The 17623-nt window shown below is 48.6% G+C and overlaps 4 protein-coding genes across 4 annotated transcripts; 2 read left to right on the plus strand and 2 right to left on the minus strand.

The window, feature by feature from the left end:
• Positions 1 to 595: 595 nt before the first annotated feature.
• Positions 596 to 2097, plus strand: N7469_004002 (Eisosome component PIL1/LSP1 family protein; the record flags this gene model as incomplete). The annotated part of the gene is made up of 5 exons (XM_056642922.1): positions 596 to 602; positions 700 to 714; positions 1031 to 1164; positions 1258 to 1441; positions 1499 to 2097. 5 exons carry the CDS (start codon positions 596 to 598, stop codon positions 2095 to 2097), a joined length of 939 nt encoding a protein of 312 aa, XP_056502334.1.
• Positions 2098 to 4178: 2081 nt separating this feature from the next.
• N7469_004003 (Regulatory protein cys-3) lies at positions 4179 to 5888 on the minus strand (the record flags this gene model as incomplete). Its single annotated transcript, XM_056642923.1, has 2 exons — positions 4179 to 4753; positions 5636 to 5888. 2 exons carry the CDS (start codon positions 5886 to 5888, stop codon positions 4179 to 4181), a joined length of 828 nt encoding a protein of 275 aa, XP_056502335.1.
• A 3289-nt stretch (positions 5889 to 9177) lies between these two features.
• Positions 9178 to 12175, plus strand: N7469_004004 (transcription factor domain-containing protein; the record flags this gene model as incomplete). The annotated part of the gene is made up of 5 exons (XM_056642924.1): positions 9178 to 9332; positions 9413 to 10211; positions 10267 to 10442; positions 10516 to 11055; positions 11122 to 12175. Coding segments are annotated over 5 exons (2724 nt in total), but the record flags the coding sequence as incomplete, so codon positions are not given.
• A 464-nt stretch (positions 12176 to 12639) lies between these two features.
• Positions 12640 to 17422, minus strand: N7469_004005 (kinetochore-microtubule binding complex subunit SPC105; the record flags this gene model as incomplete). The annotated part of the gene is given in 6 exon segments (XM_056642925.1): positions 12640 to 13074; positions 13085 to 14035; positions 14086 to 15400; positions 15438 to 16689; positions 16749 to 17106; positions 17183 to 17422. 6 exon segments carry the CDS (start codon positions 17420 to 17422, stop codon positions 12640 to 12642), a joined length of 4551 nt encoding a protein of 1516 aa, XP_056502337.1.
• Between the last annotated feature and the right edge of the window lie 201 nt (positions 17423 to 17623).

A 17623-nucleotide genomic window follows, 5' to 3' on the forward strand; every position in this document is an offset into this window, starting at 1 on the left:
GTAAGTGGACTGGGCCTACAGAGGGGGGGGCTGATCCGCCTTCTCCGGGGCAACCCAAGCTCTTTTTTCCATCTTTTCCATCATTAGTGACTGGCTTAGCTGGTGCTATACTGGGATACTCTTTTTGTTGGTGGCTGATTGTTGAAGTTGTCGACGTCACCAGGGGATGTACACCTTTTCTGCACCTTCAAATTTCCACTTTAATCTACTTTCTTCTTCCTTTTCTTTTCCCATCAATCAACGAACTCCCTTGGATTATCTCCTGAACTCCTCTGCCCCCCCCTGTGTCGATCTCCGGTTGCAGTTCTGTTTCCGCCCTGCTCCGTCGAGGTAAGTCTTCTCGCTTTCCTTTTCTTTCTTTTTTTGTCCTTTTTTTCCCTTTTTTCCCTTTTTTTTTTACTATTGTGATTTTTTTTATCTCACGTCACTACTGCGCAAGTTCCTTGGCTCTTGTGGACTGGGCGGACTCTTCAAGACTTTTCTGACCTTTAATCTCCTTCTACTGCAGGTACCTGACCATTTGTCTTTTCTACACACCTCTCTTCTTTTCCTCGCATCCAACTCAACTTCCTCACCACCACTATTCACCTCCGACATGCATCGTACCTATTCTATGCGCCAGTCGCGCGCCCCGACCGCTTCCCAGGTCGAGAACCCCCCCACCTCCATTGTCGACCACCAAATCGAACCGCTGGCTAGGAAAGGGTGGCATCGGTGAGTGAGATGATACATTCGCTGGATTTCCAACATTCTCGTCGACTGCAGCAAGAAATGAGCTTGCGCAAAATGGATTGGACTCCCTTTGCGACCGGAGAGAGCGTTCTTTGGGTCTGGGGAGAAGAGCTCCGGATGCTGCCTGATCGGGCCGGGATCTCCATTTTCTGCGGTCCCACCGCCAATCCCCCATCTAATGTGGATTTCCTCTCCAATTGCGCGGAGCGAGAGCGAAGGATTCAGTCAATTCCCTTGTTAAAAAAAAAAATTAACAATCATAATAATCACAATGCGACAAAACTGACTCTGACGATAGGCCATGCCTTCCGTAAAAATGCCGCCGGTGCCTTCGGTCCCGATCTCGCTCGAAAGCTGTCGCAGCTGGTCAAGATGGAGAAGAACGTCATGCGCAGTATGGAGCTCGTCGCGCGCGAGCGCATGGACGTTGCTGTATGTATAACCATATCGTTGGGGTTCGATCGATGAAAAAAAAATGAACCGCCAGCTAGGAATAGCTAGAATTTAGCTAACAGAACCGGCTAGCAACAATTGTCCATCTGGGGCGAGGCCTGCGACGAAGACGTTTCGGATGTCACGGATAAGCTCGGTGTTCTGATCTACGAGATCGGTGAGCTGGAGGATCAGTTCGTCGACCGTTATGACCAATACCGTGTGACCATTAAGAGCATTCGTAACATCGAGGCCTCCGTGCAGCCTAGCCGAGACCGTAAGATTTCAATTCCACTGTCGCACTCGAATGACAATCGCTAATTCGACAATCCAGGCAAGCAAAAGATCACCGACGAGATCGCCAAGCTGAAGTACAAGGACCCCAACTCACCGCGCATTGTGGTCCTCGAGCAAGAACTTGTCCGCGCCGAGGCCGAATCTTTGGTCGCCGAGGCGCAACTGTCAAACATCACCCGTGAGAAGGTCAAGGCCGCCTTCCAGTACCAATTCGATGCTCTCCGTGAACACTGCGAGAAGGTCGCCATCATCGCCGGCTACGGAAAGCACCTGTTGGATCTGATTGACGACACCCCCGTCACACCCGGTGAGACTCGCCACGCTTATGACGGCTATGATGCCAGCAAGGCCATTATCCAAGACTGTGAGGATGCGCTTAGCAACTGGGTCACTTCCAAGGCAGTGGTCAAGTCTAGCCTGTCGCAGCGTTCGCGCACTCTGTCCCAGCGCCACCGCAATGCCATCAAGAGCCGCGAGGGCGTCGATCTTTCCACCCAGGACCATCCCATGACCGGAGACCGTGACTCCTGGCTGCCAGCTGACCAACACCCCAGCTACCAGGATGAAGACGGTGTCAGTACTGTGGATGGTGAAGCACGAGGACGTGAGGAAGAGCGCGAGCCCATCGCAGCCTAAGTGACGTGATCGAAATTATCATTTCTGTTCTGTCACAATTAATGTATTGACTTACTCCTGTTCAATCTGTCTTTTTCTTGTTTGATTTTTTTTTTAACTTTCCTTTCTTTTGTTTTAAATTCCCTTTCCTTTTTTTTCACTACTTCACGAATCATACGGCTTCGCTTCTGCTTTCACGACCGCGCTTCTCCTTCTCCGCACATCCTTCAGTCCATTCTCACCCCCACCTTCTCTTTTTCCGCGTCTGTCCTGCGTTTCTGATGGTGTCATCGCAATCAGTATAGTCTACCGGACTATATACCCTGTCCTGCTCCTACCCACTCCGGTAAATATACGAGATCATCCGATCATCGAAGTGGGTATCATGCAGATGCAGGATACAAGTTCCTAAGGCGAGCCTTAGGCTTCGAGAAGGGCTGTACCTGTGGCTTTCTTGGCGATGGTCAATGGGAGCTATCAAACCATCGGGGGGGGAAGGTACAGGAAGCAAAACCATTCTGGGTAAATCCGGTCACGCAATTACCATTGAGCCTATCAGGTTCCCCTTGAAGTAACGAATTTTCGCTCATCTCCTTGCGTGCACCTCCACATGATGGCCGGTACGATGTCGTGATATAGCATCGGGAGATCGTGCTCGCTGCACCCTTGACCTTCTTTGGCTTGGGGCGGGGGGGACGGGGGAGATTTTCTAATATCTTCGGTTTCCAATTGGTTCTTTATTATAGTATTGCTGGATTTGTCGAGACATTGGTGGACTGCTTGATTTGACCTCTTTCGACGATCAGGCGTCATTAAGTGGGTTTTTGTGTGAAGGTGAAATCTCGCCTTGAATGGTCTCTTTCATGGCGGAGATGGCGTCAGTCATGGTTGGAATACGTAATGCAGTTGATGTCGATTTCGATGATTCCTCTGCTCTTGTGCTTTGTTTTCAATGTAATACCATTTTGTGTCGGTTTTCCTCTTCTTTTCGTGGATGGATGGATAATCAATAGGTGTTAATGAATTGTTAATTGATTGATCTGTTCTTACGAGTACTTCCGTGTAGGTAGTGTAACTTGTAGTTAGTAAGTTAATACTTGATACTAGTCAACTAGTGCCGATAATTTGTACACATCCTTAATGTAGTACACTATCCACTGGGTATCTTAGATCATAGAGACCATTCTATACTCTGCAATATACCATTACTGACCTCTACTACGTACCAAGTTTCTTTTAGTGTACCCAGTTAGATATACTCCGTATCCAATACTGAGGTACAGAGTACAGTACTGGCAATTACGAGGAAATATCATGAAAATAAGGACACATCGGTCCGAGCAATGATTTCTGAGTGCAAACTGCGAATCCAGTCCAACGCAAAAAAGACGAAGTAAAAGCCCCATAAAACGTAACGCAAAATGAAAAAAAAAAAATCCGTAACTTGTATTCACCGGCCTCTCCTTAGGCCTAACAGAATAAACACCACACCCCACAACACACCACATTGAATCATAACCTAGCCCATGCATAGTAAGGGAAAGGGCATGTTGATAAAAGAAAGAGGAAAGAGATCTCCCATAAGGTAAGAAGAGAAAGATGATGGATCCTATATTCTTTTCATATAGCATCGAGATAGAGAGTAAAGGCCAAGGCAGAGACAGAGATAGAGGACTGAAGGTATAGAGATAGGAAGCCCAGGGTATTTGAGAGAGAGGAGGTACGGATCAAATGGGATCAAAGGATCAAGAGATAAAGATGTCGATTCTCAGCACGTAGACCATCCCGAGAATCGCAGAAGCCACGGTCGGCAGAAAAGGGCCAAGTGGAAAACGAGAATTGGAGAAAGGTCGTGACATCGTCATGGTCCGGTGTTTCCGATTCCACTGGATGGAATGGAAGGTAGAGGACCAGCGCAATATAAGTAAGACAAACACTCCCATAAGCTGGCGGGAGTTGGAAAAAGGAGATGATACATGAGACGCAATAACAGGATCAGACTCAGGCAGTTCGCAACGCAGAAAGAGCAAATAGATAGCTCGGAAGACAAAACGCAGAAAGTAAGAACAAATGAAGTAAGACACCAACTTTGATTTTGGATCTTACTCATCAGTGCCGACACCCTTCTTTTTGGGCTGAATATGTTTTTGCCCAGCACGTGTATTACTACCTTTGGAATTCTCCAAGGCAGAACTATCTTGTGGAGGAGCGGGCATGCGGGAGGTTGTCGCTTCATGTTTCTCGGTGAGGAGGTTCTTCAACCAGCGATTCTCCATCTCAAGTTGAGCGACACGAGCCTCAAGAGAGGCGTTTTTCTCGGTTGTCTCACGGACAGTACGTTCGAGGACCTGCTCGCGTTGCTTCTTCTTCATGCGGAAGCGGGCCGAAGCAGCTGTATTGCGCCGACGACGGTCTTCCTCTGCAGCCACCCGTACACCTTCCTCTTGACCTAGAGCAGCCGCGATGCGGTCTCCGGGGATGGAGGTGGAGTACTTGGTGTTGCCCATTTGGCCGTTGGGCGGGGAGATGGACGAGGAGACGTCCGAGGGAGTTAACTGTCCTGGAGCATGGCCGAGGTCATCGGGTGCAAAGGGGACAGGTGGATAAATAGAGTGAGCCGAATAGGGCATTATATGGTCGGGAATAGAATAGTTGATGGACTTATCGCCCGGAGGACCTGGAGGGAGTAAGCGGTCTGGCCGACGCAGTCCACGAGAGGACATGATAACAGAAGAGCAGAGGAACAGAGCAGAAACAGTAAATAGAAGAAGAAAGGAGAAAATAAGATGAGTTCAGAGTGAAGGAAAAGAGGAAGAATGAAGAGGATAAGGTGAGGAGGGAGGAGGGAGGAGAAGATAGATGACTATAGCATCCAGACAGAATCAGGGATCGCACATCCCAGCTGGAAAAACGGGGGAAATTTGGGGAAATAAGAAAACAGCCAAGTCCATAGGGAAATAAGAGAAACACCCTTGGAAAGATAATAGAAAGAAGGGTTCACTGCTGGCAAGCCATGACGCTGCGCGTGTCATTTGCTTGCGGGATTGCGTGCTCGCTAGCTGTGGTGATCCCCAGTGCTTGCTGAAATGTGCTAAGCACGAGCTTGGAGAGAACAAACCCAATTTTGTATCAAATTGGTCTGTTCTGCGTCCGGGGTAGCTCGTGCTTGCGATTGTGATGGATGTGCAGTATAATCCAACGATATGGGGAAGACGGGCAAGGGAAACCGTCAGGTTTCAACCGTTGAGGGTTGAAATCTCAAGATGATATATTCCAACGATACCCCAAATCTGGCCCATTGAAAACACTTTCCAAATACATAGAAAATGGCAACTCTTAAGACATGACTTGCAGTTCAAATGAAATGCCGACCGAGAAGCGCCAGCCTGTCACGAACCATCCAGCCGGGCGATGGCGCAAGAGATGCAACGTTTGGCAACACAATGCAAGCATAAATACAGCAAAAAGGGGATTTTAAATAATATATATATATCCAAAAAAAAAGGCAGTCAAAAAAAATAAGAATAAAAAAAATAAAAAAAAAAATAAAAGCACATACCATGATAGGGATATCCTCGAAGATCAAGAGAAGCGCGATCATCTTCGATACTGTCATACGAACTGACCGACAGACCGCCCATACCTTCAGTCTGATCGTAATCCATGTTCACATTGGCGAACGGGACCAGCCCAGTGTCCGCATCAAAGGAATAATGCCGATTCTTGGCCGCGGGATCGGTGCGCGACAAAAGAAAATTGAAATTTTCAATTTTGTCAAAGCCGGGGCCTGGACGAGGTTGATCCTCCGGCATGATATGTGGAGAGAGGAAATCGGCGAGAAGACAGAGAGAGGGGGGAAGGGAAAGGGAAGGAAAGTAGAGGAGAGAAAGAGAGGAAAGAAAGGAAGAGAGAGGGAAAGGGGAAGGTTAAAAAGTAAAAGAGAAAATAAAAAAGGTCGACGTAAGACTCGGCCCCGAGCACTCTCGATCAGCGGAGGAGATGAGAAGAGAGGAGAGGAAGAGCGGAAGAGAGGAAGAGATGTCGAATAGTTAGTTACTTCGGGTGGAAAGTGGGCATGGACGTAGGTTGAATGGGGATGGGCCAAGGTACGGAAGGGAGAGAACACAGCAGCAGCAGTTTAGCAGTTAACAGCAGTACGGCACGACAAGGGCGATTTCAGGGCTATTCCATGGCCAGTCGCATACCGCGTCAGGAGAAGGACGAATCAAGTTAGAGATGACCGAAAAGAGGCAAAAGGGGAGGGGAGGGGGGGGAGAGTGGATTGAGAGGTACAAAAGACCAGGAGGATGCAGTTGGAAAAGACGTGACGATGGCGGACGCAAGAAGATCGGCTAGTCGATGATCTGATAGATGGACCAAATCACGACATCGCGGGCTGTGGTTGGCTACAATTTAGAGAGTACATAGATGAGAACAGTAGGCATTGGGAGGGAGTTAGAATAAAGTAGGAGTATATCTATATAATTCATTCATTATAATTCTATAGAATATACAATATACTTACTAATGATGAAGTTGATCATATGTAACTACTAGCTATGTTGGTAGTTATGTATACTTCGTAGATATTGTTCATGTGCAATCCCCAGACTGCCACTCCACCCCAATTTTATCCGCGATGACGCGTGAATGTAGAGTCTTCCGGAACTCTCTCCTTTTTGGTCCACAAGCCTAATTGACTAATTTACTAATTTCCGAAATAATGAATATGCACAGTAGCCTCCTGTAACTATCCTGTATCTAATAAACTACCTCAACTAACTGTATACTACAAGACTACGCTAACTACTCGTACTAACTAAGCTTCGATCTCGATCTAGTCCTCTCCTCGTCTCATCCTAGTACAGCATGGTCTACCTCAGCCTTTTTCTAACCCCTGTCATGCATTTTACATCGCGTCCGGCGATGATCCGGGCCGCATCTTCCACGTTTCTCCCTTTCACGGAGTACCCGCCCGACCAACTCGTTCCTGGCCGAGGATCGTTTCCTGCGCCACCCATCCGATAGACCTCGGCCATCCCGCCATATGTACTCCGTACCTTTACACACACACACACACAACTGCCCACCTCCCGCGCCAACGCCAACGCCTCTCCAATCCCACATATCTTCTCCTCCTCCCACTGGTAAGCTTTCGGACTGATCCCCACTACTCCCGTCCGCACCAATCCTGCCGTCGCCAGCAAATACTTTCTCCATACCCGCCAATAAGCCCGACAACACTCCTTCCCGCTCCGCCGTCGAAAACGCAAAGATTGACAAACGCTGTCAATCTCTTCGTCACCGCCGCAGAAATTAACTTCAGCGTTCAATGCCATGCCCAATCCATCGCGACACAAATTTCCTACAGTACGATATTTTGCCTCAAGTAATCCGGTCAATGTAGTTGGCAGGGGCGGCCCTCTCCACTACACCCGAGAACCACCACACTAAGTTTTGTCCAAGACCCATCTGGCCTTGGTGCAGGTGGAGCCCTAATTATTCCACCGTCGAGAGAACCGCTCGACTGTCAAAGCTTGCAGACGGCTAGTCTGGATCGTCCGCGGAATCCCGGAAGAATGCCCCGATCTCTTTTGCTAGACGGGATTCAAGAAGTAGAGCGGGCTTTCGATGAGATTGTTCGTTGATGTTCCCCAGCAATTGTCATTGCGATTGTGCCTCGGTTGTCTCGAGGAGTCTGCGAGTTGTTGCGTCGTGATGAGTGTATCACGAGGTAGCACGAGGACATGATGTGTCGGGTTGAATGGTCAAATTCGGATATCAGTTGGGAGGACGTCAATGGCGGTTGTGTGGGTTTTAGTGAGTTTTCACTTACTAGTGCTGATATATATAGTTGGTAAGGCTGTGTAGATATTTTAGAAATAACCGTAGTACTATAGTATTCGTTAAACATAGTATCTACCTATATACTAGGTAGTTAGTAACTTACTAACACATACTATTCAACACTTGAAGGTTCAAGCATCGAATAGTATGGTGCTCTGCTAGATATCTCCCGGCATGAGCGACGGTGACAACATGAAAGTCATCAGATTGGAGTAAATTGGCTATCTCAAGCTCAAACCCCCAACGGAGATAATGCCTCCTCTCGTCGCGCATATGGCCAGAGTAAATTCGTGTCTGGCAGAGTGATTATAGGTGACAATGGGGGCTAGGAACTCGTGGGCCTTGAGTCTCTGATTAACGTTATACATAGGTTGGCATGCGGGGGGAGCCATTTGTAAGCCGCGTGCTTGCGGGGTGAGATCTCGTCAATCTTCAGGGAAGTTAAGCTTAGATTAAAGCGACGGAAATCAAACTGACTGGAGGATACCAGTATAGAGCAGTAGTAGTCAATGTAACATTCTTGTCCAATCTCTCTTCCCCGCCATTAATTCGTATATACATATCGTGATTGGGATCTATTGATGGATGAGTGTATAGTTAACAAATGCGGTTGCAATATGATAGATATATGATCAAACCTTCAAAATCCTTAAGAAAGGATAATATCTCCTGAAGATAGATATCAGCCATATCACTTTGTGAATTTTGAATATTCAAATCGCTGTAAACTGTAACTATACTACTCTATATTTAATTAGTACCACGGAGCATCGGACAAAGCACTTCCCCCGCCCGAGCAAAAAGGATTTCGGGAATCGGCACTCCCGGACCCCCGAGAAATGCCAACCTCGTGTGGCCACCGCTGAAGACTTCAACAACTTTCCATCTGCGCAGGGTTCTCTTGTCAATTTACTTTTCCATGGCCCAGCCTATGAATTAAGGGTATCCACGCTGTAAGGGATTTCCCGCGATCCCCTTCCTCCCTCTCAGGCGCCAAAGTCTTGGCATCAATCCGCGGATTGCCCGGGGAAATGCACAACACAATCCGACAAGCTCGTGGCATAAACCCCGGTGGTATGAACGCCTTCTCCACCCCCACAGTATCTAGTTCCTCTTCTGGCCGGGGACGAAGCCAAAGGGTTGGTCTATCTACTTTCTTTTCTGGCTACTTATTTATTTCTTCGTCTCTGGGGGCCCGACATTGTTATACGCCTCGTTCCCATTTGCCATCATGATGACGATTGTGCTAACAGTATACCTTATCAGGTCTGTGAGATGTGCTCTCGGAAAAAGACTAAATGTGAAATTGAGGGCTCACAATCAGTTTGTGTGCCATGCACTCGTCGTGGATCACAATGTGTCTTCCCCGGTGCCAAATCTGTGCCAGTGTCGCAGCAGGAAGAGCAACGGTAGGTCTCTCTTTTCAATTTGACAAGTTTCCCAGACCTCAAGTGTGCCGAAACATGAGCTCTTTGCTGATTTTCCTCAGGAATGAATACGTGCTGTCACTGAAGACTCGTCTGGAAAAAATCGAGACACTCCTGGAAATGGCAGGTGTCTTGCCAGAGGGCACGGCCAATGAACCCTTAGACGAGGACGGTGATGACGATGGCTCCCAGTATGACTACTGGGAGCCAAGCCACCCTCGTAATGGATCTTTGGAAAATGCATCCCACCTAGTACCTGACTCATCAGAGCCTTCTTGTCCAGCAATCAAGGATCCCGCCGGTGGTGACCTCGAGGGCATGTCCCTCTTCAAAATGCATGAAAGTGATGACCCTCGCTTTCTGGGACGTTCATCTTCCCTCTCGCTTCTCTCGCGAGGTGGTATCGAATGGATTAAGAATAAAACCGGCGACCTTGGCTTTTTGCGCGTCCTTTCGACCGATTCTGTGCATGATAGTCCGTGGGGTACGTGGCGACCAGATGTCTTTCATGATCTCTTTGCATCTCAGGTCTACAGACCTTTGCCTTCCCGATCTGAAGTGTTTTCGCTTATTGGCGACTACTTTCGATCAGTGAATAGGCTATTTCCCATTTTCCATGAAGGATCATTTATGAAGATGATTGAGTGGCAATATACACAGCAGACCTGTGATGATGCGGCGCGATGGGCCTGTCTCAATATGGTCATCTGCTTGGCTTACGAATATCGGTACTCAAACAGCTTGAAGCCGGAAAAGGACCGTGATAAGGCTCGAATGTATTTTAAGAATGCCATGTCTGTTTTCACAGAACTGGCTTTACGAAGAACGGATCTTTTGAGCGTTCAAGCCCTGTTGAGCATGGTAAGTGTCTCTTTGCGAGGTCATACATAAAACTCATCATTGCTAACTATTGCAGGCTTTCTTTCTTCGTGGAAATTCCGGTACTCAGTCTGCAATGCCACTCACTACGGCAGCCATGCGATCATGTCAGCGGATGGGTTTGCATCGAAACATCCAGCGGCCAGACCTAAGTCCCTCAGACCAGGAACAAAGGCGACGTGTATTTTGGGTTGCGTTCTCAATTGATCAAAGGTAATATACTGATTCGCCTATCAGCACATTTAGAAATCAGCTGAGACTAACGGCCTCTTTCCTCTCCCTTCAGTACCTGTTTAAGAGCTGGGAACGCTCCGTCGCAACACCCCGATGACTTTGATGTGCCTCTTCCAGAGACGATAGAAGATGACAAATTAAACCCCGATACTGCTATCAACATCAATTTCTTTCGTCAAATGTGTCGTATGTCATTGATTAAGTGCCGCATTTTCTGTCGACTATATACCGCCAAAGCGCTGGTGAAGCCACCCCAAGAAATATACAAAATAGTGAAAGAACTACATGCCGAGCTCGAGGAATGCAGAAAGGCTTATCCACTTGACATGTCCAAGCAAAGCGCCGCCCAATCTGATTTCCTTTTTGGCTTTGGGGTCGTTGGTCTTCGTCTTGTTTATTATAATGCCTTGATCATGATTCACCGAATTCCTCTCGTACAATGCTACTTGATATCCAATCGAGAGGAGTCGGAGGAACTCAGGTCTCTGAGCGAAGCACGAGCCTCGAAATCAGCAGTCATTTGCGTTGTGGCTGCGCGTGACACTCTGAAACTCATCAATACCATGCCATGGGGGGATATCGCATGGATATGGTAAGTGCTACAACCCGAATAAACTCATAAAATATCACACCAGTTTCTAATCAGAATCCATGACAGGTCCCTTCTATACTACGTATTCACAGCAGCAGCAACCATCTTCTCGAGTATCCTCCGAGACTGCCGTCACCCGTCAGTACTTGACGACCTCAACAAACTAAATATGGCCGCAACATTCTTCACAACTCTTACTCCAGGCGACGGACCCAATCATTATGCCGGTTTCATGACCAGAATGACCACCCAATTGGAGCGCATTGCTCGATCTTTCGTGGTCAAGCATGAGAAGCGGGCTCGTAGCCCTGATTCCAGAGAGAATGCCAATCTACCGAGTTCAAAACGACACACCCCGCATACTACCACATCATCAAGGTCTAGACCTCGGCACCGTCCCACGAGTCTTCGAACATCACTGAATAACGACGGTACAGCCTCCTACCATCAACCCACAAACAATTTCCAACGTAACTCAAATCCATCCGCAACCGCAAGCTCCTACATGGCTGATTTCGGAATTCCGGAATCCATCGAAGGTTTACCACCAGTCAATTCCTCAGGATACGTTGTGCCTCTCAGCCCGGCTATATCAGAGGACAACCCAAGCAGTTCCACCCAACCGGCTCCAGCTCCAGCAACAACATCAACCCACACAGGCCTAAACCTCAACAACAATAGCCCCGACTTAAACGCAATGACCTGGAACCAACCCCAATCCCAACCCCTCGACCAAATGCAAACAATCAACTCCTCCCCCATGGACACAACGCAATCCCCCTTCTCCCAAACCAGCGCCCAAAGCACATTCATCCCAGAATCCTGGCAAATCCCTCTAACAGCAGACTGGGAATACGGCGACAATCTCTGGTCCGGTCTCTTCCCATCAGAAGCCATCGCTGCAGCAGGCACGGCCCAGGAAATCCCCATGCCAATCCTCTCCTCCGAATCATTTCTCTCTCATCCGAATCCTTCCCTACCAAATGATTCACAACAACCTATTAACCCGGAACTCCCCTTTGGGACTGATACGATGAATTATAATCACCCGACCCCTGCGGGACAAGGTCCCATTCCAGAACCTGATTTTTATTCATCGAGTTTCCTTGGCCTTTTCTGAAATCTGAGGAGGGTACTTTAGTTGGATATATCGAATATTGCTTCGCGGTATTGGCGCTGAGTGACGACCTCATGATACTCCTTTGGCCACTACTATTCCCCTTCCGCATGGATGGCTATGCCATAAAATTCTCATCAGTTGATATATAACAGCCAGCATTACCATTTGATGAACCCTCAAACACTACTAGGAAACTACAATCTTACAAAGATTGAACCAGGTTATTCATTAGCGAGGAATAAATGAATAGAATGAACCAAATAATCATTAAAGTATCGCTGAATCGCAAATAAAAAGGCGCCATAACCAATAACCCAACTCCAACCTATCCTATCCTATACTCAATCCGATTCCCAATCCCCATCAAAAGAATACCCTCAACACAAAAGACGCAGGGAAGAACAAGATCAAAAAGTTAACAGACAAAAAGAAATAATCAATCGCAAATTCCCTTGGTATAGAGCTTAAAAAGCAGACCCGGTAAGCATACGCACAGCCTTAAACCAAACGCCATTACCCAGCTGCGCCCCATCAGTAGAAAGTCCCTTTCCAAGAATGCCCTCCATCTCTTTACCAGATAAACCATTCTTATTACCAGCACCAAAACCGTAAACCTTCGTCGCAAGGACATCAATATCGAAATCCAAAGATCCTATCTCTTTGACCTCGCCGTTACCAGGGACGATCCGTGTGCGGACGTTGAAATCCACATCGATGCGCTTGGCGGCGGTATTCTTGGCGGCGGTATTCTTGGCGGCGCCCTTACGACTAGGCGTGGTGGTCATGGCTGCATTGCCGAGGAGTGTGCAGCGGGCACGGAGGGATAGAGAGGAATTTTCTGGTTCGGACAGAGTTAGGCGTGTGACGCCGCAGAATTCGAGCATGCGAGTTTCGTTTCTCTAGGCCGACTGTGCGATCCCATGCGGCGGATATGAAGCGGAGGAGTTGACTGGGGGCGATCTTGGATTGTTGGATTGAGGAGAGATGACGTTGCATTGATTGGAGGACGAGTGTTGCAATTGGTGAAAGGGTCTTGCCTTTCAAAGCGCTTAGTTCAAGAAGTTGGTTCGTCTTCTCTGTGTTATGGGGTGTCCTTGTAGCGAACGCGCTGGGGTGGAATTTGATATGAAGCTGATTGCGGTACGACATGACCAACATCGGATCGGCGGATTTTTCTGGAATAGATGAAGCAGAGAGAATGGACCAGCCGGTTTGACGCTCGATGCGTTGAACTGAGTCCTTCAATTCGCTGATATCGCGAGCACTCCATCCACGGCACTCCTCCTTGATACGCTCTGCTTCCTGAATCTGACTCATGAACTCGTCACGCATCTCAGTTCCTGCATCAACGATCTCGGTCTTCTCTTGAACCTCTGCTTGAAGCTGCTCCAACTCTCGCTTCTTAGCTTCGATTTCTTCATCAACGATGGAAAGTTTCTGTCGCGCACCGCGCAGCTCATCCTGGTCACAACTCTCCATTTCTTCAACTAGTTGTCGCAGAATATTGGCTTCCTGTTCAAGAGATGCATGCTTCTCCGTTAATGGGGGGACAGCGTTTGCAAGAAGTTCTTCGCGCTTAGACAATAAAGCATCATCGGCTTTCATGTCATCCACGTGACGGATCAGGCCCTCTTTGAGACCTTCGAGCAACTTCATCCGCCATTCATACCACGTGGCTTTGCTCAAAAGCCGCGCGTGCGTTTTGACGTTTCGGAATTGGTTGTCCATAATCACTCGAATATCTGGAGGGGCAGTCACATACTCCCGGAACAGTGGAGGATTCTCAGCATAGGTTTCAGCCTCAATCGAACGAATGACCTGTCGACCTTCAGAGATATACGACTTCAGTTCACGGCAGGACTAGCTAAGGTCAGCAGAATCCAGAGTTGGAATTGTTGGAAGAAACTTACATGTTGATACAATTCCAGCATAGGCACAGTACACAGTCCAGCAGCTACGCAGTCGTCAAAGGTGATCGTGCCTGCCTGAGCAATAGGCTCCCCGGACCGTCGGCTGCGCCTCCTAGAAGCACTTCCAGGCGCGGTTGTGTGGCGTCTCTTCGTCGTAGTCAATTCCATGAAATGAATATTGGTCATATTCAAGAAATCTTGGAGCTGAATCGCTTCCACCTCGGGACCAGAGTCTTGATCCTGTTCGTCTTCCTCCGGCTCCTGCTGCTGAGGATCCGAAGCAATGTGGAGAGAGTCCACTCCTTCTTTCAGAGGTGTAATTCCTTTCTTGGAAGCGCTCTGCAGTTGCTGGGTAGGTGTTGTACTACCCTTGAGCGGCGAAGAGCTACGAGCCCGACGCACAGGCGAAAGAATCGAGCGCCGGGCTGTGTCTTTCTTGGTAGGCGAAGAAGGGGCCGGAAGTCTTACTCCCTTGACAGGGCTAACATCATGTCCACGGAGACGTTTGGGAGAATTCTCAACTTCATCATCGTCCAAGTCAAGTTCAGCAGGACGCTTGCCAAGAATGCCACGCGCGGCACCAACATGGAGGCTTTTACGAGGTCCAACCTTCTTCTTTGGGCTCATATTGGAGATCATATCTCTCAGGTTCGAATTAGTCTCGTTATTCGTCGGGTTCAGAGGAGGGATGTGCCCATCCTCTCTGAGCTCTTCTTCCTCGCGGTCCTTATCCTCATCTTCCTGCATCTTCAAGGGATCCTCAAAGCGCACACCACCACGCGATTGTTTTTGAGGAACAAATTGAGGTGTGTTTTCACCTAGTGACAAGCGTTTATCAAGTAGAGCAACTACACGAGGAGACCCAAGTCCTTCTTTGTCAATCCCCAGTCCAGAAGAGCGGCGCACTTCGCGCGGTTGCAAAACAATTCGAGGCGTTGATGACTCGCCTGATACAGTCTGGTCGAACAAACTGAGATTAGGGGATATCTTCTTGCTCACAGATCCTTGGAGCTCGGGCTGGAAAAGCTTCTTTGGGGAAGCACTTCGGAATGATACATTGGCCGATGGGGGTGTTTTGCTTGGGGTAGCTGGTTTTGTCTGGGGCGTAGATTGCTTGGGAGGAGTCAATGGCTTTTTTGTAGGCGACTGTGACTTGCGTGGAGAGCGGCGTGGGGTGTTTGTCTCTGGTGTATTCGAAATCCCCGGACCGGAGCTACCTCGAGGAGTCCGAGACTTGATACTTGCCAGGCTAGGGCTACCATGTTCCGAGGCCACTGCTGCGACTTGGAACGGAGAATGTGACTTTGCTGGAGACCTAGCTGGGGATTTAGCGGGGGGATTTGGCCGGAGACCTTTGAACGGTCTCTTGAAAGGGAGAGCTATTCAATTGACCAGACTCCGTTTCAAGTTCCATGAGCCTCTTTGCTTGCAATTTGTCCTGAGTCTCCAACCCTGAGGGAAGAATGCCACCAACTGCACCCGTCATTTCCATTTCCATTCCATCGTCCGAGCCAGCATCGTGGATGTCGCTCATTCGATCTGATCTAGGCGTGTCGGTAGCAGCTTGGCCAGCTTCATTGACCGCATTTTGCTGATAAGACGGTCCATTGCTGAGCACTTTGCCAATGGCTGAAGTAAATTCCATTGTCATCCCTTCATCCTCATCGTCATTGTCGTCATCGTCAGCCTGAGCAGAGTCTAACCCAGCGATTCCTCCGCCAACAACGTTTGTCATCTCCATGGTTTGGTCATCATACTCACTTTCCTGTGCAGTGGACTGGCGACGCACAGAGCTTTGTCGACGACCCGGAGACTTCCCTAGTATACGTCCAATCGCATTTGTTACATCCATGCTCATGTCTTCATCTTCGTCCATGTTATCAGAACCCGGTGCATCACCGTCCGAGGTAGCTCTTGATGGATCGACATTCTCTTGGTCGTGTCTGGCACTAATATCAGACCAGTCGAAACTTTGTCTTTGGCCCTTCTTGATCCAGGGTTGGAAAGCGCCAGTAATTTCCTGCTCTGCAATTTCCATAGACATTTCTCCATCCTCCTCATCAACTGCCTGTGTTCCAGCTTCCTTTGCAGCCTGTCGTAATGCCTCATTCAATCTAGCACTGGAGCTCGAACTTGAAGAAACGTCGGATTGGACACTAACGCCAGAGCGAGCCGTCATATCATCCATACTCATGGCTGTACTTTCAGCATCAAATTCATCATCTGACCCTGAGGATTGACCATCTTCTACTTCCACTTCTCCTAAACTGTGTGCGCCGGTATCTTCACTTCCAACTGAACTTCCGCTGAATGGGCTAGATGATATTTGGGTAGGCCCCGCGTCGCCACTTGAAGAAGAACGACCTTGAATCTGGTGAAGGTCCTGCTGGGCAACAGGGGAGAAGCCATAGTCTGACCCAGCATCTGTCTCAGGTGAGGATGGGGCTTCCTTCGTTGGAGACGGTGCGCCGGCTTGTGCATTCTGAGAAGTAGAAGCGCGTCGGGTAGAGTTTGCAGCAGACGAAGAGGTCGAGTCATCGGGGATTTCGACCACATTCCAGGTGTGCAATGTAGCCTCTGGGGCAAACGAGACGCGACGGTTCGCTATAGATATAGTGTCAGCTAAGTCTGAGTCGGTTTATTGTTCTAATAGAACACCATACCCATGGATTTTCGCCGGGCCTCGCGTTTCTCTAGAATAGTTTGGCGTTCGCGCTCTCGGCGCTCTTTGTCATCGCGTTCCTTGGTCGCTGCCATCTCATCTCGAATCGCAGATGTCGCGTTGAAGGTATCAAAAGGATTGGTGGTATCATCGCCTTGAGCAGCAGGTCGAGGTGGTGTCGCAAAATCGATCAAGAGTCCCTCTTGGTTCTGGCTGCTAGTTTCCCAGCTTGGTTCCTGACTTTGCGACTTACGGGCTGGTGTTCGACGTCTTGTTTCTTCGAATGATGGAATGTTGCGCACGGGGGATACGGGAACTGTAGGTTTAAGAATTGACTTGAGAGGGAACGAGGCCGTAGACTTTATTATCGTTAGTTCAATAATTCCATTTTCCGTCGCGCATAGAAGGGAAGTCCAAAGATACAGAGCTACCCACCTTGCGACGATTACCATTGGAGTTCTGTAAAGCATCAAGTCCACCTGGTCCTAGACTTTTACTCCTTGACTTTTTATCCTTAGCTGTGGGCTTCGAGTCGGCTGCGAAGGGTGCTACTGTGCCGATATCTCCTGTCGCATTCTCCTTATCCAGACCAGACGTCATCTTAGACCGGGGTACATGTGCAATAGAACGGCGAGAGCGCACTCGCGCAGCACCGGAATCAGCGCGAGAAGACATCTTGGCGATATAGTCGAAGTAGGGTGCAAATCACCCAAGCATGTCGTTTCAAAAAAAAAAAGTTAAAAGACGGACAACAGGGGACTTGTCGGCATGATTCACTTCTTAGTCGCATTCCCCTCAACTACACGCCCTCCCCGAGGCGCGTCTGTTATCACGTGACTATAAACAAACCAAAGTCGGACGAAGCCCTAACCCGCC

Source organism: Penicillium citrinum, assembly GCF_028827155.1.
Source record: "Penicillium citrinum strain IBT 23319 chromosome Unknown utg000003l:1.0-4596430.0:1.0-4598250.0, whole genome shotgun sequence".
Taxonomy (NCBI): Eukaryota; Fungi; Ascomycota; class Eurotiomycetes; order Eurotiales; family Aspergillaceae; genus Penicillium; species Penicillium citrinum.